The 18,001-nt window shown below is 52.2% G+C and overlaps 1 protein-coding gene across 2 annotated transcripts; it reads right to left on the reverse strand.

The window, feature by feature from the left end:
• Nucleotides 1–2,563: 2,563 nt before the first annotated feature.
• On the reverse strand, nt 2,564–17,666 carry SLC16A1 (solute carrier family 16 member 1). 2 transcript variants are annotated; one of them, XM_021539513.2, is made up of 5 exons: nt 17,607–17,666; nt 8,976–9,233; nt 5,776–5,919; nt 4,468–5,331; nt 2,564–4,067 (listed from the first exon to the last, which is right to left on the reverse strand). In XM_021539513.2, the coding sequence occupies exons 2-5, from the start codon at nt 9,190–9,192 to the stop codon at nt 3,811–3,813; spliced, it is 1,482 nt and encodes a 493-aa protein (XP_021395188.1). In that variant the 5' UTR covers nt 9,193–9,233; nt 17,607–17,666; the 3' UTR covers nt 2,564–3,810. The 2 variants fall into 2 exon arrangements, with proteins under 2 accessions (XP_021395188.1, XP_021395189.1); XM_021539514.3 differs by lacking the exon at nt 17,607–17,666 and adding an exon at nt 16,789–17,034.
• Nucleotides 17,667–18,001: the final 335 nt, after the last annotated feature.

The following is an 18,001-nucleotide window of genomic DNA, read 5'->3' on the forward strand; positions in this document are numbered from 1 at the left end:
CAGCGGCTGGGAACAGCAGCATTTGTTTGCAGAGCAGCAGCCCAGAGTGCTTGGACAGAGATGCACACTCAGCATAACCCAAATCTCCCAAAAGAACTGAATAAAGTCCCTGGGCAGAGTAGGAGCAGGCAGGGACCCAGATCCCCTCCTCATGCTTGTCACATGAATGAGCTCTGCAGCCAGGCTCCCCTCGCCCCAGGAGGGGGATTGTGTTGCCGGGAGGATTAGGCTGTTTTGGTAGGCTGGGAATGTTTGTGGGTGAAGGGCTGTAGGGCTGCCTGGCCTCTTACAGTACCCCAGGCACCACAGACCAGGGAAAATGGGCTCAAGGCAGCCATTTGGGCATCCCCCAGGGAGGCAGTGGAGGATGGCCCAACACCACAGCCGAGGCAGCAGCAGCTTCCCAAGCCCATAACTGCTGTATTCAGAAGGCTCACTGGTGAGCTGTCCCCACATTCCCTAAGGGAAGAAAGGAGAGGAGGGAGGACAGCTGGGGTCTATCTGCCTCATCCCAGCTCCCACCATCAACAGGCCTGGCTGCCACCAGCAGTCAGCAGTTCCCAGCCAGCAGCTGGAGCACACCTTGCTCCTCTAGGAGCTCCCAAACCCCCCAGCTGCTGCTGAGCATTCCTGGCTGGCAACTTCAGATGTTTGGGAAAACAAATTCCAGAGGAATTACCTCCCAAGTATTTCCTCAATTCTGCTCGCTATGAAGAGAATTTTATTTTGCTATCCCTGGAGGAAGGAAGGCAACGTGGCCAGGTGCATAGAGGAAACCAGCGGAAGAACGGCAGGAATCTGACAGCAATACTGCCACTACTCACAGCTCCTGGCCTGGGGAGAAAGGAAGCACATGTCCCCATTAACCTACTGTGGTCCTTTGCAAAGGGACCACATCCAGCAGATCTCCATCTCCTCCAATTAGGCAGTGTAATGGGTTCAGCCTGCAGGGCATCCCTGGCTGGTTTGAGCATCCACTGCCCACTCACACATCACCATGGGTAAAGCCAGGGCTCTCATCTGCTTTTGTGAGCCCTGTGCCTAATTTTAGCTCCTGTTTTACATACAGGTATGTAACACTGAGAGGCTCTGGGAGCCCAGGTCATGTACTTCCCAGCAGTGCAGATAACTTTGCTTGCAGAAATAACGTGACTAAATATAGCTCAGGCTGGGACAGCCCCTGCCTGGTGGGAGAGGCTGGCCCAGGACAGAGCCTGTGCCCTGAAAGGGTGCCACACCTGCCATAGCAAGGAGTGTGCTCCACCCCAGGGCACTTACTAGCTTTCAGCCTAACGAAGGGCAGGAGTAAGTTCTCCTCCCAGTCCAACAGACACCTTCCTCTCTCACCTGCATTTCCACAGCATTGTATCAGAGGAACTAATCCCACAGGAGTTCCTGGAACAAGGACAGGGCTGACACCCAGCTCCAGATGGGGCATAGAGGTCACCAGTAGAGAACCACCAGGATTTACTACTGAAGAGTTCCCAGTCAGCCATATCTAAGTAGCAGGAAATTATTCAAACACTTTTTTCCTTAGAAGCAAGTTGGCTTCCTGCCTTAGCTGTGTGAGCCTCTCCCAGTGGCTGTGGCTACAGGAACACCCATGTCAGCTGTGGACACAGTCCAGACAGGACCCCCAACGACCACAAGAGGTAGGGAGCAGCAGAGAAGGGCTGAACACATATTGCATTACACAGGACAGATGCTCAACAGGCATCACCAATGCTTGGCACAGCAGAAGAGCCCAGGCCCTCCTGCAGCCCTGAGTCCCACCAGAGACCATCCCACACACAGAGGGGACCTTGTCTGTAGCTCCAAAACTTGGATAACAGGGAAAGTTTCCCAGGGGTTGGTCATTGTGATGTGAGTCCATCCCTGTGGTTCAGCAGACACCCCAGCTATAAAAGTACAATTACTGGCTTTACAGTATCTCAGCTCAGTAACTGCACAACATCCACTTTTGCAAAATATTCCCCTGGCTTTAGAATCTAGTCTTAAAAAAACAAAAACCCCAACAATCCAGGCTGCTTTACAGAGGTATTTAGACCCAAAAAAGGGAAAAGGGGCCTTGCAGACAAGGGAGAGCAAGAAAAGCAGCTGCAATGCAGGTCTTGAACCTGCCACAGGTTCAGAGACCCCAGAACAATTCCCTCAAGACCACCTTCATTTAAACCCTCATTTAGTTTCAGCCCCATATAGATGTGGCCCCACTCAGCTCAGAAGGAAGCAGACAGCAAGAGCATCTGCATATCACTCACACTTTTAAGTGCGTGTCCTTCCCACACACAATCAAGGAAGCTCTCAAGGCTTCTTACAGGTTTCTAAAGTCAGAGCACATGAGGACACTACACTGTTGCCATCCTAACTGCCAACCAAAGCCTCCTCTTCCAGCTGAAAAGGGGCATCTCACCCTCTCAGTATGTGTCCAGCTTCCACAGGGTGCTGGTGCAGCAAGTGGAGAGCCAGGCCCCGCCACAGCCCCTCTCACTCTATCCTCAAAATTGACCCTAAATCTATGTGATCTGGCACATAGAAATCTCACTTCTAAGAAAAAGGTTCAATATTTGATGGGTAAATTGTAAAAAAACAAGTTTATTTGAAAAAACTCAAGCCTCTTAACATGAATTCTGATCAACATTTACTAGAACTTGAGAGCCGTTAACTTGCTCCATGTACGTTGAGATATTTTCCAACACTAAAAAATAAAAAATAAATACATACAAATTCTTTCCTCCCCCTTAATGTGTCCTAGATGTGAGAGGTTCAGCATCCACTGCCTTAAGATCTCAGTTGAACAGAAGCAAGTAAAAGAGGTTTCTCTAAAAGGTAAAAGAGCAAAAGCAGAAAAAGTCTCAGGGATGTACCATCCCCACCCACCTCAGCACTCTGCCCAAGGTCAGGCACCCAAAACACCTGGCTGGATGGGATGCTCTGGTGGAAGCCCACCACACAGGCAGGATGGGGCAGCACAGCTAAAGCAGCATGAATGCCAGCACCACAACCTGAGCCCATTTCACATCACCCAGCACTGGGCTGATAAGAGGCACTATTGAGGCAGAGTGGGGAGGCAGGGGGGACCCCAACACTCCCCCAGGAAGGCTTGGGCAAGCAGGGCTGCCACAGCCCTGGAGTGGGTGATGTTGCCCAACAAGAACCGCAGGCATCTTTCTTTGACTTTAATATCCCATGAGGGAACAGCTACAAAAACAGGGATTTTAAAGAACTAGAGTAGCTAAAGTGTTTTTAAAACATACCTAAAGACCAACTAAAGAGCCAGGAGGCACTGGGCATGAGGGTTAAGGAGCACCTTGCCCCATGCCTGCATCTCCCCTGCAGAGGACCAGCAGTAAGAAGCGTGTGAAGCAGTATTCATCCAGGGCCGGCCCTGAAGCCCATTGTGCTTCAACAAATCCAGTATCCTGCTTTTTATGGCTTTTTAACAACAAAACTCCCCAAAGCACACACACCCCCCACCCCCCAAGCAGAATACAGAGCTAAAGCACAGTTTAGAGTTAAGGCTCATTCAGATTCAGCTAGATACAGAGACTGTAAGGCACATATTAGTACATTCATGTTACTGTTAAAAAGCCAGACTATAAAAGCCCCCCTGCCCCTGGAGACATGAGGATACTGCATGTGTAGTCCTGTGACCTTCGTTTAACACAGATGGAAAGACAATTCAGAGCCTGTTTAAAAATGAACACCCGGTTTAAACACTTCTTACAGCCCCCAGCGCCAGCAGAGCTCTGCCCTGGCCATCACACCAGGGCAGCAGCGCTTCCCCCACACTCCGGGATTAAGACCGGTCCCTCACATGCGGCTCTCCTCCTCTTTGACACCATCCTCCACATTCTTCTGAGATGAGGGGGCCACATCATTTTTTGCCCCTTTCTGCTTCTCAGCCTCATCAATGTTGGTCTCTTCATCCTTCCTTGCCTTCTCCTCCTTGGCCACCAGGCGATAGTTGATGCCCATCCCAATGAAGAGGTAGATCCCAGAGATGATCAGGACAACCCCACAGGCCCAGTAGGTGTACTTGTAGTCACCATAAATGTCATGGAGTTTCCCTAAAAGACGAGAGGGTACAGTTTAGCAAGAAGCTCCCAGAGCAGCTTAAAGTCACGGAGATGTTCCCAAGAGCAACCCAAGCCCATCACCCCAACATTCAGACACGGACCTGTCCCACATTCCTTTATTCCCTACTCCCCCACCCTGTGCCAGGGGTTTAGATCCCACTTCCTTGGCCATTCCTCACATGCTGGGGTGGTCTCCTGACCACTGCCCTATGGCTCAAGGGAACCCACCACCACTCACAGCAAGTCCAGACAGGACAGCCAGAGTCAAAGAATCATAGAATCATTAAGACTTGGGAAAGACCATTAAGATCATGAAGTTCGATCACCAACCCAGCACCCCCCCATTAAAACCATATCCTCAAGTGAGCTCTCCAGGCACAGCACACCCTACCTAGCATAGGGGGTCCCAGAAGAACAGGGCAGCACTCCACGATGGTCACCAGGCCAACAGCACTGGAGAACCGCTGAGCTCCCACCAGGTCCATCAGGGTCTCAAACAGGATCGAGCTCAGCCAGCCAAAAGCAAAGCCAAAGAAGCCAGCATAAATGCAAAAGCCAGCATAGCTGGTGGACATGGGGACCAAGAGGTGGCAAACCCCATTGTAAATAATAGAGATGGCAAAGAAATACTGGATGCGGGGTCTGACCCACTTTGTGTTTGCCACCAGTCCCATGGAAGGTCTGGCCACCATGTCCACAATGGCCAGTATGGAGAGCAGGAAGGCTGCAGAGTCACTAGCAATCTTCTTGCTCTTTGCATAATTGCTGAGGAAGACCAAGGGAGCGAACAACCCAAAGAACATGATTACATTGCCTGACAGATAGAGCAGGAAGCCCCTGTGTGTGAATAGAGACAGGTCCAAGAATTTGTTGATTGTCTGGAAGAATGAGCTCTTCTCCTTCTTAGCCTTTCCATCAATGAGATCCGTGCTGGTGTCACCATCATCCTTTTTCCCTGCTTTCCCAGCCTCCTGCTGCACTTCCTTATTGGCCTCTTTCTTCTGCTGATCCGGCTTGGGACCTATGGGCCGCATCAGGGATCCAGCCACACAGCAGTTCAGCAGGAGACCACCCAGGATGAGGAAGCTGCCACGCCAGCCAAATATGCCAAAGAAGAGCTGGTTGACGGGTGCCAGGGTAGAGAGGAAGACAGGACTGCCTGCCATTGCCAGCCCATTGGCCAGTGGACGCTTCTTAAAGAAGTACTTGCCAATCATGGTTAATGCAGGGTTCAAGTTGAAGGCAAGTCCAAGGCCTGTAGGAGAGAGATAAGGGCTCAAGGCTTGGATGCCTCCAGCAGCACTGGCAGAACAGCTGGCAGGACAAGTGGGGTTCCAGTTCTGGGGAGTTCACAGCTCAATTTCCAACTTAGAATAATGGAATCATTTAGGTTGGAAAAGCTAAGACCATGGAGTCCAACCATCGCCCCAGCACTGCCATGTCCCCAAGTGTGACATCCACACGCTTTTTGGAACACTTCCAGGCATGGTGATTCCACTAGTGCCCCAGACAGTCCATTTCAACAGCTGACCCACCCACTTTCCCACTGGCATGAGCAGGAGTCAGCCCCTGCTGCCAGCTAAAGAGACACCTAGGCAACAACAAGAACCAGAATTTATGCAAATTCAGACATCAACTACTAATCACCAGGCTGAAGTTGCTCCTTTCAGTGCCCCACCAGGGCAGAGCTATCACTTACCCCCTATGACCCCAACACAGAAGTAGAGCTCCTCCACAGTGTTGCAGAAGGAGGCTGCAATCAGCCCACAGCCGGAGAGGCAGCCGCCTGCGATCATGATGGGCCGGCTGCCATACTTGTTCACCAGGATGCTGCTGATGGGACCTGAGCAAACAGAGAGATGCAACCAGAGAGGAGGTATCTTTGCATGAGAGACCAAACACACACACTGCAACTTTACTGCCAGAGGATTCCAGCTTTCACACAGTGCTGCTTCTCCCAGTGAGGGAACTGGAGTAAGGGGAAAGGACAGGAGGTTCAGAGGCACACAGAGATAAGAGAATCACAAAATGATTTGGGTTGTAAGGGATCTTGGGTTGGAAGATCATCTTGTTCCAGCTCCTTGCCATGGGCAGGGACACGTTCTACTTGATCAGGTTGCTGCAAGCCCCATCCAAAGCAGTCTTGAACATTTCCAGGGATGGGGCAGACACAGCTTTTCTAAGCTTCTCTGTGCCAGGGCCTATTCACCCTCACAGAAGAATTTCTTCCTAAATATCTAATCTAAACCAACCATAAGAGATTGTTGAAGCACAGAAAGCTTTGACTTCTCTGAGCAGGTTGCCTTCTGTGGGCTGAAATAGGAGCTGCCCAGCCACCAGCTGCCCCCAGAGACAGGGTTCTGGGGCAGGCTGAAGCTACCTGCCTCATGTTGTGCTGTGGGCTCTGCCCTACTTGTGGCCACCCACCTGCCTTGGGCTGGGGTCTCAGCCACAAAGCAACTGCACATCTCCTGCCAGAGGTTTCTGATCAGGCTGATGAAGCTGTGAGGAAACACCTTCTCTTGGTGCAGATGAAACTCCCCAGGGCTTGGGGAGAAGCAGCACTGCCCCAGGAGAAGGGGTGCTCCTGTTTTCACTGCTACCTCTAATGAAGACAGGGCCCAATTGCCCTTTTAAGTGCTTCAGTATCAGGAGCTTTAATCCAAAGCAAACAGTGATTAGAGACTGCCAAGCATGCTCTACAGACACTAAAATGTATTTAAATACACTGAATGAACATCCATTGAATATTAACAGACCTTGCTTTGCCATTAACAGACAGAGAGGCTGTCAACATGTTATTCATGGGTCCTCAGATGGTACTTGACCTTTTTGCCCAGTTTAAACAAAGCCTGGAGCAGGTTACAGAAGCCTTGGTGCTGCAGAGGCTGCTCCCAGCCCCACAGCATTCTGCTCTCTGCTACCAGAGCTCCAACACAATGCCACCAGGGATGGGCCATGGCTCTGGTCCTGTGAGAGGCAGCAGCACCTGGAAGCTGCCACATCTCAAGTCCCACAGAGTACTCAGCACTTTGCAAAACCTGGACCTTAAACTCAGCAAATGTGATGCCCCTGAAGAGTCTAAAGGCAGCCAAAGCTTTTCTTCCAGGAAGTCCACCTGGAAATAGCAGGCTCCAAAGGGCAATCGGCAGGAAGCCACACAGCTGGACAGTGCTAGGGGCAATTTTGTCCATTCCCCCCCTCCTTTTTTTAAAGGAAAATAATTCACACCCATACCTATTTTCTAGATTCACTGGAAGCATTTTTGACTAAGCATTACCTGATCTAACTTGATTGCTCAAGTTGCCAAAAACATGTAAGTAATGCAATCCAGCCATAACATGGGACTGACAAAGGAACATTTGACACCATGACATCCATGCATCCCGATGGTAACTGCACAGGTTAGCTGAAGGGAAATGTGCTACTTCCTCACACCTAGCCCCATCCAGGACAGAAGCTGCCCCTGCTCTGTGAGATTCTGCTACTCCAGAGGATGAACTACTTTTCAGCCTCCAAGCAAGCAGGTGTCCTAGAAGACAGGGAAAATGGGATACACACTACGACTGCTCCAGTGCAATTCAGACTCTGTAAAGGGTCTGGTTTCAGGCAGGAATGAATGGGCCAGTAGAGATTCCTGTGCTGCTGGAATTTAATGGCAACAGTTTAATGAAAGCAGGAGAGACAGTATCACCAGGGAGGGAGGGGGACATGGGGACAACCACTACTCCAGTAGTGGAGGAGGGAGTTCTTACCCCTGCTGCCAGGCAGCTCCAGACAGGGCCTCCAGAAGAATCAGCTCAGAGCTATTGCAAGAGGAGGAATGTCCTAGATTGGGTCTCATTAAGGCAGCTACACAGTTTACAAGCTTGTTACAACATTGGAGCAGGGAAATGTGCTGGTCGCTTCACTAGCTGAGCGAGGACAAAGCAGAGCCTGTTCCCTGCAAAGGAAAAGCCTCGTGCTCAGCCGGGAGCTGACATCAGCTCCTTTGGATGCACAAATCCGACAAGGCTGCAGGCAACTCGCCAGCTGGGGACTGGCAGCAGGGACAAGCTCCCATTTGCCTCTGAAGTGGTCACAACAGCAAGCTCACAGTGTTTCTTTCAGCCCAGCACAACACTGTGTTTGCAGGCACATACAAGACTCCAGGGTCTGAGATCAGGAACACTCTGCATGCTCCTCACCCATTAAAAACATAAAGTACTCAGCTTGAAAGTTAAAAGCTTTCAAAAGGCAGCTTCTGAAGGACAGGGGAGGGAGGGGTTTAGTTTAGGTGGGTTTGCCTTATTCTGCTCTTGTCTCCCTACTTCCAGTGCACACTACCATCCTCAAACAGCACAAGCTGCCTACAGCACTGCTTGGCAGCAGCAAGCAGTAACACATGGCACAAGGCTTCAGCACACTCCAAGCACAACTGAGCTGACGAGAAACTGGGGACAGATCCCTACATATACCCACTATTCCCTGAATTGAGAAGAAAAACCCAATGTCTTATCTGAAAGTGCCCCTAAGAGGAGGGCTGCCACATGTAGCACAGCAGCTCCCTGGCCTTCAGGAGGATGCTGGGAGTACACACAGCATCTGCAACCCACTGTAATAAGGACAAGGGCAGAATTACACAAGTCATAATTCCCCGGAAAGATTTTACAGCTTTGCAGAAGAGGACAGATTAACCTGGTTTTTACATTCTGGGCATTAAATGGAACTTTCTGAGCAACCTCCTTTAAGAAAATTCATTAAGGGAGGTTTTGCTCTCAGACAGGAGAGAATTCAAAGTGTTAGTAGAATTTTGGTTGTTTTCACCACAGCCAGGTGGGAATCACCAGCCCCAGCAAAAGAGCAGTATCTTGTGCTGTGATGCGGGAGCACAAGTACCACTGCCTCCACCCCACTTACCTCCTGCATACATAACAGCCAGCATGATGGAGGAGATCCAGGAGACTTTGCTACTGGAGGCATTGAAGATGACCTCAATCTCTTTGAAGAACACTGTGATAGATTTGGGGAAGGCATAGGAAAAACCAATGGAAATGAAGGCTCCGACGACCACTGCCCATCCCCATCCTCCTTCAGGCGGAGTGTATCCTACGGGGCCTCCGATGGCCGGTGGCATCTTGAATCAAGTCAGTGATGATTCCGCTGGGGATCAAAGATCTGTAAAGGACAAAGCAGTGCCTCAGCTGAAAGCAGAATCTCTGCTTCTGGCAAACAACTGCACGGCTCAAGCTCTGTTTGCAAAGCTGGCACTGCACCAGTGCCCCCACCGCCATGAGGAAAGTTTATCCGTGAGGTAAGAGCACCCCAGGATCAACAGCACAGTGGGCCACTCCAAAGCACATGCTCAGATTGCAGCTGGCCTTTAAGAGCCCAGTCAGCACACATTTATAAGTGATGAATTTAAGACGTGACACCCTGACCTAAGCTGGAAAGGGCAGGCAGTGTCTGTGACAGCAGCCAGGACTCATCTGCACAGGCAGAGCTCCCACAGCATCTGCAGGAGTGCAACCCCAGCAAGCCCCACACCGCCTAGAGCAGGAGCTGCACACCAAGGTTATTAAATGCAGACACACTGAGGGGACATAAGTCCTCATGCATGACCTGAACAGGACACTCCTATTTCTGCTGAAAAAGGGCAGTTGGGTGTCACAGCACACCCACAATCCCCAAAGGTCAGGGGCTATGGCTAAACTTAGCCTGAGTGGTGACCAAGGAAGGCTTCCATATGCCACCAGAGAAGGGGGAGGTGGATCCACCCAGAGCAGTCCCAGCAGAGCCTGGTTCCCCTGCAGTTTGACCTCCAGACCCAACTGCATCCAAACCCTCCTCCTGGGTCAAAAGGGCTACGGCAGGTTTCACAAAGCACCCAAGTATAAAAACAATTCACCTAAAAAGTTCAAAACTAGAAGTGACTAGAAAACCGAATAAACAGGAAAATGTCATTCAGGTTTGCTGAAGTGTGGAATTCCCTTGGAAAGGCTCATTGAGAGCAATGCAGAGGCCATCAAGATCAGGCTGTTCACGCATGGGCCCACACAGCAGCAGAACTAGATCACACTCCAGAGCCACTGCTATTCCAAATGAAGGCTGGTCCAGGCAGCTGAGAGCAGCACAAAGCACCACAGCAAGGAACTGTAGCAAGGGCAGCTGCTCACAAACAAGGGTTATAACATGCAAAGCAACAGATATCATTACCAGCCCCAAAACTCCTGTGTACCCCCAGGGATTTCAGAAGGCACTTTCTGATGGACTGTAGCCCTCTCCAGCCTTAAAGCCAGAAATATCCCCACATCACTCACCCATATTAAGCACCACCAACCAAAGGTTAGGCTCCTTCACCAGAGCTCACCCCTCACTCCGCAGATCTCTGCTGCTCAGGTTTGCACTCGAGGAAAAAGCCACCTTTGAGCCAGGAGAGTCTTTTCCAGAGCTCCTGAGGTAATACCAGGCAGAGTGACAACTTCAAAGCAGTGTGATGCTGGCTCCTATTTATAGCCTGTATCCACCCCAGCTCACAGTGATTACCATCTCATCCACGGCTGCTGACATGTCAGTATCTACCTGGCACATCCCTATAGTACACACTACAGGACTACAGGCTCCTGCCTTTTCGCTCACTCTGTGTCACTTGGTGCACATCCAATGCTAAGATCCCGCTGTCCTGGTCGAAGCACAGCTGGTGATCCAGAGTCATGGGGAGATCCTGCTCCTTCCTACCTGGCACGGGAGGTACTGGCAGCAGTTATCTGATACAGCACCAGGTTTGCCAGAGCCACCTGACACCTGGCGGCAGTGCTGACCCAGACCCACACAGGGTGAGAGGAAGAAAAGCACAGGAGGTCGGATTCTAAGACTAGTCTAGTGTGGCCCAGACAATGATTTTTCCACTGGCAGGGTATTTTCCTGCATCCTGGCCAGTGCAACACATGACCACCATGAGCAGCTCCAAGCCACCCACCACTCCAACAAAGGAATCATTGACAAGACGTTGCCCTTGGCACGTCCACAGCTGAACTATGCCCAGGAGCCAGAGCCCATTTCTTCCGATTTCCTCTCTGGGACTCAAGAGGATGAGCCCATATCTCTGGTGTCTGGCTGCAGGCAGATCCCTGGGCCAACACTCACCTGTGGGCACCCACATGGGACCAGCCACTGAGGGAACGGCCAGACTCCATGGAGACTCCCAATGCAGTCTGGTCTCTTGGAACACAGAGCAGTCCACCCACCCACCATGAACACTGGGAATTGCTGAACATGCCCTCTGCACACAAGCTGCACACTGGAGCTTCTGCCACCTCTGGCTTTGAGTCACACTGAGCTTTCACAGCCTTCAGTGAACCCTAAAGCATCATCCAACCACACTGATTCATCCAAAATATTTTTGAAAGCTGAAACTACCAGGTGTTGGCTATAAAAGTTCCCAGCAAGGAATATAATCAACTTGTGAGCACTAATTAAAACTACAGGCAATAAAAGCTATCCAAGGCAAAGGCTGAGGAGGTTTTGATGAGGTGCTGGGGATTTTTTCCTTTTGTACCTGAGACATATACACTGGTTTAATTCTTTCACTGCTCCCAAGGAGCTCAACTGCTCTAAAACGACTGTGGCTTGGTTAATTTATTTTTTCTTCCCTACAAGCAGCATTTCTCCTCCTGTGGGTGCTGAGGTGGCATCTCTCTGTAAAATAAAAGGCTTCTGGCAGATTAGACATGACCTCTCTTGCATTGCTGAGGCACAATGAAAAATCTTGAGCTGAACAAGGTTTTGAGACCAAAGATTCCCAAGGTCTGACGCCAGAGAGTTTACACAAGGAGTTTTGCATGCCACAACACTCTTCCCTGACTCACTGAAAATCCGTATTAAGACCAGTTTTAGAAAGATCATATTTCAACTGCATTAGGCTTCTTGATGATTTACTCCTTGACCCCACACAGAAGTAGCTTCAAACAAGTGAGGAAAAAAAATAAAGCACATGTAAGGCAGCCAGCCCAACCTGAAAGATTCCCTCCCTTTTGCAAAAAGGGAAATAAAAAAATCCAAGAACAACCAGAACACATAGTTATGACATTTTCAGCAGAGCTGCAACATGTAAGACATCATTAGAAATCAAATTCACAGCTGCCAGGCAGCCAGCTACAGTTTTCCCTATTAGGAAATAAAATAACCATATTTGCAGTAATTAAGACTGATGAAACCACGTAATGACTGTGAGTATCACAACTGCTCCCTATAAAAGTCCTGACTAATCTGCAGGAATGGGTAGCCTACAGCCACCCTCCCCTGCACAGCAATAGTGAAAGCAGGAATTGAGACAATGAGGATGGCATCACCTCAAAACAGATCCCTCAGGAGACTAAAGCCCTGCCATCTCCTAGATCCCAAACACAAGCAGTTATCCTTTCTCCAAAGGGGCCTGGAACAGTAGGATTTCAAGACTTTTAGTTACATAATGCAGTAAATTGCTGCACTTTTGAAAGCTCAGACTGGCAGAACTCCAGCACAGAAAGACAGAGGCTCACATTTATACAACACTGCAAATGCCCCAAAGTATTTCTGTGGCAAAGCTTTTATTGAAGTGGTTCACATTGCTCCTTTTTGGGGTCAGAGGAAGAGGGACATTCCCCCATCCAAGCAGAGGCCCTGCCCAGGCACAACACACCTCTGCCTCTACTCACACATCCCTCCAGCTCAAGGCTTCCCCACACTTAGTGGCATCTGCTGCCCTTTGAACTCACAAAGCCTTTCCCCTGGAGCAGGGCTCTCAAAGTGCCTGGGAACTGGAGCAGGGCAGGCAGGGAGCCTCAACTCTTGCTCCATAGAGCAGGACAAGCTGAGAGACTCATATCTTTCCCCCACAAGCCACCATCACCCTAGTGCTGCTGCACAAGTTTGTGCTGCTGCCAGCAGAGGTTAATCTGGCATCTTAGCAGGTATGAAATCCAAAGTGGCTCATCCCAGCCCTGCTGTCTTTGCTTCCTGCTTTTTGTTCCTCCTGTGCTCCCCCAGCTTCTAAGATGGACATACCATTGTCCAGAGAAGGATCTCCACAGCAAAAAGATGTTCAGGGATGTCCCAGTTATCCAACAGCCATTTGGGTGCCTTATGCCCTTGTAAGCTGGACCCAGCCTTTGGTCTGGGAATGCCACCAGTGAAACACCTAGGCCAGGCAGGATGGGCACAAAGCTGCCCCTTGCTAGCAGCAGAGATTGCACTCCCTGAGACAGCCCTTCCCTCAAGCCCCCAGCAGAAAGAGGGATGCTGTTCCCCAGGAGCTCGTTCCCATCAGCCCAGCCCAAAGAATTAGCCACATACACCCCCCTCCCAAGCCCAGTTCACCACAAGAAGCTCTTCCAGTGCTCAGCACAGGGCCATAAACATCCATGGGACATTTGCTCAACATGGGGAGCTGGCAGGCCCCCAGCATCTCTCCTTCTGATCCCTGAACCTAAACTGAGATCTCTTGCTGGGGAAATGAAGGGGCTGGTAATCACTAGCTGGCCACAGCCAATAACACTCTTATAGCTTCAAATTTGGCCTTTTTCTGGCCTGAAGTGAGATAAAATAGGGATTGTCAGGAGTTGAGACACCACTTTCACCAGTTTCAAGCAGGTTTAGAGCATTATGCACAGAGCTCCAATTCCAGCGGGCACCCACAGCCAGGGCTTAACCTGGCAGCATACAGCCTACGTGACTCCCCAGCATTTCCAAGGGCTCTGCATCAGGACAATAGTCAATTGAGGCCCTGCTCAGCCCCAGCCTTTGCTGCCAGGGTGAGCCAAGGTCAGCAGCACAGGCAGGGCTCACTCAAGGCCAGCAGCCCGCACAGGCAAGCTCAAGGTTTTGGCCAGAAGCAGCCCAGCCCACTCAGTGCCTCTTCCCCCCAGAAATGGCCAACACACTCCCAGACATGCCCCGGTCTGCCGGCCCGGTGAGCCAACAGTGGCACGCAGACAGACAGACGCCATTGGGGCACAGCACTGGCAGCTGCCCTCCTCCAGCTCCCCCACTGGCAGCACAGGCCTCAACCCGCAGAGGCACAGATCATGCTGCTCACCCCACCGGGCACAGCCACGGCCTCTCCCTGGGCACTCACAATTGGTCTCTATGATGGACACGGCCGCTCAGTCCCCAAAACAGCCCCAGCACAGGGCAAGAAAGGCTGCAAGCTGCCCTGCAAAGTGAGATGTTGGGATAGTTAGTTGGCAGCTTTGAGGGAAGCCAACCAACCAGAGAGCAGAGCAGCTATTTGTGTCCACCACAGAAGCTCCCATCTGGGGCTGCTGTGCCTGGTTGTTAGTATCAGCAATTCTCAGTAAGGACCAACCATGTACTGATGTGAGAAAGCATGAAATCAAGCTTAAGCAAGCTACCAACAAGCCCAAGAGAGAAAGCCTGGCTTATTTCTACACCAGAACCTGGCTGTGGTCATGGGTCTTCTATAGCCCTCTAACCTAAAACCCTGCAGCCAGAGGGGTTTGCAAACCAGTTACAAGAATACGATGTGAAACAAGCAATTCTTGCATGTAGTCTGGGCTCAAATCAGCTTCAGTCCCCAGCACAGCACCTAGGGTCCCCTCATCCTTAAGGAAAGGAATTCTCATGGACCAGCAAGCCCCTGAACAGGGTTTCCCAGTCACACCCTGAGTACAAGTTGTGCTCTGCCAAGACAGAGTCGATCCTCCCCACACCAGCAGTGCTCAGGAACGCTCCCAGGACACCCTGTGCCCGCCCAGAAATCCTCAGAATGAGAAAAATGTAGTAAGGAATAGCATTGGCATTCTTGCATTAGAGACCTGCAGTGCCAGCCAGGGACAGCTCCAGGTGTCTTAGCAAAGCAGGGGGCTGCAAAATCACAAAGTCACAGTGGCTACCATCAAACTGAACTGGCTGTTCCTTCCCTAAGAGCAGAAGTCTGAATTTTGATCCCAGCCATTGCCCCATTATTGCTACCTTCAAGCCCTCAAACCACAGAGGAGTAAGCACCAGGACAGAGGTGGGACATGCCCCCTAAGGACTCAAAAGCACAAGGGGAGAGGAGGTCACGCCAAGGACCCAGGAGTACACGGAAGGAAGTGGGACACTCACACTGAGAACCCAGCCCTCAAGCCAGGACCAAGGCAGCATTGGCATAGCAGCAGGAGAGGAGGTCACACCAAGGGCCCAGTAGCACTCCAGTGATTGTGGTTTCGGTAATTAACTACAGCCCCACATGGATTTTCCTTAGCTACAGAACTACTCTGCAGCGGCTCTAAGGACATAGTGAGTCATACGGATAACACTAGTGAGAAGCTCCCTTTTTCTTAAGAGTCTGTTATAGGCCAATTCCAGAGGAGGAAATGGGAAAAGCCATTAAAGTGCAACAGCAGATTTGCACTACAGGGCTTAATGAGATGCACCTCCCAAGCCTATGTGCAGCTTTTCAACTCCTCATAAAGGAGATATAAAATGACAGCATGAAAGTCACCAGGGTCCTTTCCACTTTAACTGCCAGATAAATCAGGCCAACTGTGCCAAATAGGATCCAAGAGAAATCACACTTTTTCCAGGTAACACCTCCTGAAAGGGAACAATGTTTCACACCTTCCCAAGGAGGTAGGACAGCCATAGGCACCCCCACAGAGAGATCTGCCATACACTAGCAGAACTAGTTTGTAATTAGAAGATCCTTCACCCCAGAGGTTCATCTAAGACCAAGGAAGCTCCTTCCTAACAAAGGCTCTATCAGGAACTTGGGAGAGTTTCTTCACACCTAGCACAGCCCAGCTGCTCCTTGCCCTGGCCCATTTCTCAGCACTGCTGACACAGCCAAGGAAACCTCAGTGCAAAGACCCAGGAGAATCCCACAGCACTAAATTACCTCACTTAGCATGAAAATGGGATGACTATGCACCACAAAAAGACTTAAGGCTCAAAGAAAGGCACAAAACCAGAATCATTATACCTGCTTCCTTGTGATGCAACTAAAAAAAACATTTTCCTCAGAAAAAAACTTGAAGTTGGAGAACATAAGTGACCATTGTACAAAATCTCCACATTTAAGGAGCAGGGTGTGAACACTCCAGCCATTTACTGTTTCAGGACACAAATCCCATCTCTCCAGCCACAGATACAATTCACAATTTCTTTATGATCCTCCTGTTCACACTCATCCCCTTTGCCTGAGTCAACTTTCAAACCCTCTGGCACTGTTCACTTTGATGATGCATTTGTACACCCTTCAGCTGCAGGACTCCTGCCCGACCTGCAACACCCACCCTTAGAGAAACATTGCAGCAGCATGTCTGGAGTCCAGCCCTGCTAAGCCCACCCAACACCTCACCCTGGGGCCAGAAAACACCTGCCAGAGGCCACCAGACTTCAACCAGAGCAGACCCCAGGGCCAGAGCTGGTAGGTGCTGGTTCTGAGTGTTCTGACAGCTCCTTGCTTCCCAGCGAGTGTAAGCTACCACCAGCCACCCCTGAGTTCCAGCAGCCCCAGCTTCCTGCTGCTGGTCATTGCAACTCCTCGCCGGCTGACCGATTCACACACCAGAGGCGGATGCATGCCCCAAACACGCATGGGGCCATCGAGACCTTAATATCACCTTCTTCCTGAGCAAGGCAGAAACGAGCGGTAAAGGAACCTTTCCAGGAGCCGGAGCACGGTTCCGCAGTCTGTCCTGTACAGCCAGCAGAGGGTCACGGTGCTGAAGGACTTGGGTGACTCAGCCACCTGAGCAGCCTCAAATGCACGAGGTCCAGCTCTGAGCACCTGCCAAGAGGAGTCACCTGAAGGCCGGTGTGAGCGATACGGTGCTCATCCAGATGCTGAGGGCGGCACGAGTGCTCCCCATGGGGACGGGGGAAGTACCCCCCTGCACCCCAATACCGCAGACCCACTCCCAGGACACGGCTCCCACGCAGCTTCCAGGCCTCCCCAGCCTTTATCAAGAGCCAAACACAAACAGTGATCATCTCCTCCCTGCGCCCCAGAGCTTATCGAGCGCCCTCAGACGGTGCGGAGATTCCCCCGCGCGGCCCCACAAACACGCCGGGGGAGCGGCCTGAGGGGCCGGGCAGGGGAAACGAGGAGCTCCCCAGGACAGGGAACCTCCACTTCGGGACCACCACCATCCATCCTCACCGTTCGCCGGGAGAAGAAGGCCGGGGAAACCCCCACCCCAGGGCGCGACTGCCGGTGCGAGAAGGACGAGGGCGGTCGGGGCAGGGCACTGAGGGATCCACACCACGCGGCCATACCAGAGCGGGAACAAAACATGGCTCCCCCCTCAGCTCGGGGGAGACCGGAGCGGCGGCTCCAACACAGCCAGAAACGCCGCTGTGGAACCAACTAGCCAGTGGGCTGAGCGACCGGCCACGGGCCCACCCCAAGAACGGTCCAGGACCATCACCGGCTCCAGGACCTCACAGCCGGGCCGGGAGCTGCGGCCCCGGGGAGCGCGGAGCCGCCGGCGTGCGTGGGGCTCCCAGAGCCGGGGCCTCCCCGCGCTCGCCCGTCCCGCCGCTTCACGTGGGCTGCCCGCGCCCTACCTGCGGATGGAGCCGGTGCCGCCGCCGCCGCCGCCGAGTGCGGCCACCCCCGCCCCCGCCACTATAAGGGCGGAGGGGCGCGGGGGCGGGAGCGGGGCGTGTCCGCCCGCGGCCCGCCCCGCGCGCGCCACGTGCGCCTCACGGGCCCCCCCGACCCTGCGCGCCCGCGGCGGCGGCCCGGGCCGTGCGCCCCGGCACGTACCCACTGCCCCGGCACGGCCCGGCCCGGCACGGCCCGGCACGGCCCGGCCCGGTACGGCACGGCACGGACCGCCCCGGCACGTACCCACTGCCCCGGCACGGCCCGGCCCGGCACGGCCCGCCCCGGCCCGGAACGGCACGGCACGGACCGCCCCGGCACGTACCCACTGCCCCGGCACGGCCCGGCACGGCAT

Source organism: Lonchura striata, chromosome 30, assembly GCF_046129695.1.
Source record: "Lonchura striata isolate bLonStr1 chromosome 30, bLonStr1.mat, whole genome shotgun sequence".
Classification (NCBI taxonomy): Eukaryota; Metazoa; Chordata; class Aves; order Passeriformes; family Estrildidae; genus Lonchura; species Lonchura striata.

Bases quoted from the DNA above. Each gene is read 5' to 3' on its own strand.
- SLC16A1 (XM_021539513.2), bottom strand. From the start codon at position 9,192: ATGCCACCGGCCATCGGAGGCCCCGTAGGATACACTCCGCCTGAAGGA. The intron at 5,920-8,975 runs GTAAGTGGGGTG...CTGTTTGCTCAG, and splicing joins GGCTGTTATGTATGCAGGAG to GTCCCATCAGCAGCATCCTG. The intron at 4,068-4,467 runs GTAGGGTGTGCT...CTCGTCTTTTAG, and splicing joins TCTGGGACCCCCTATGCTAG to GGAAACTCCATGACATTTAT.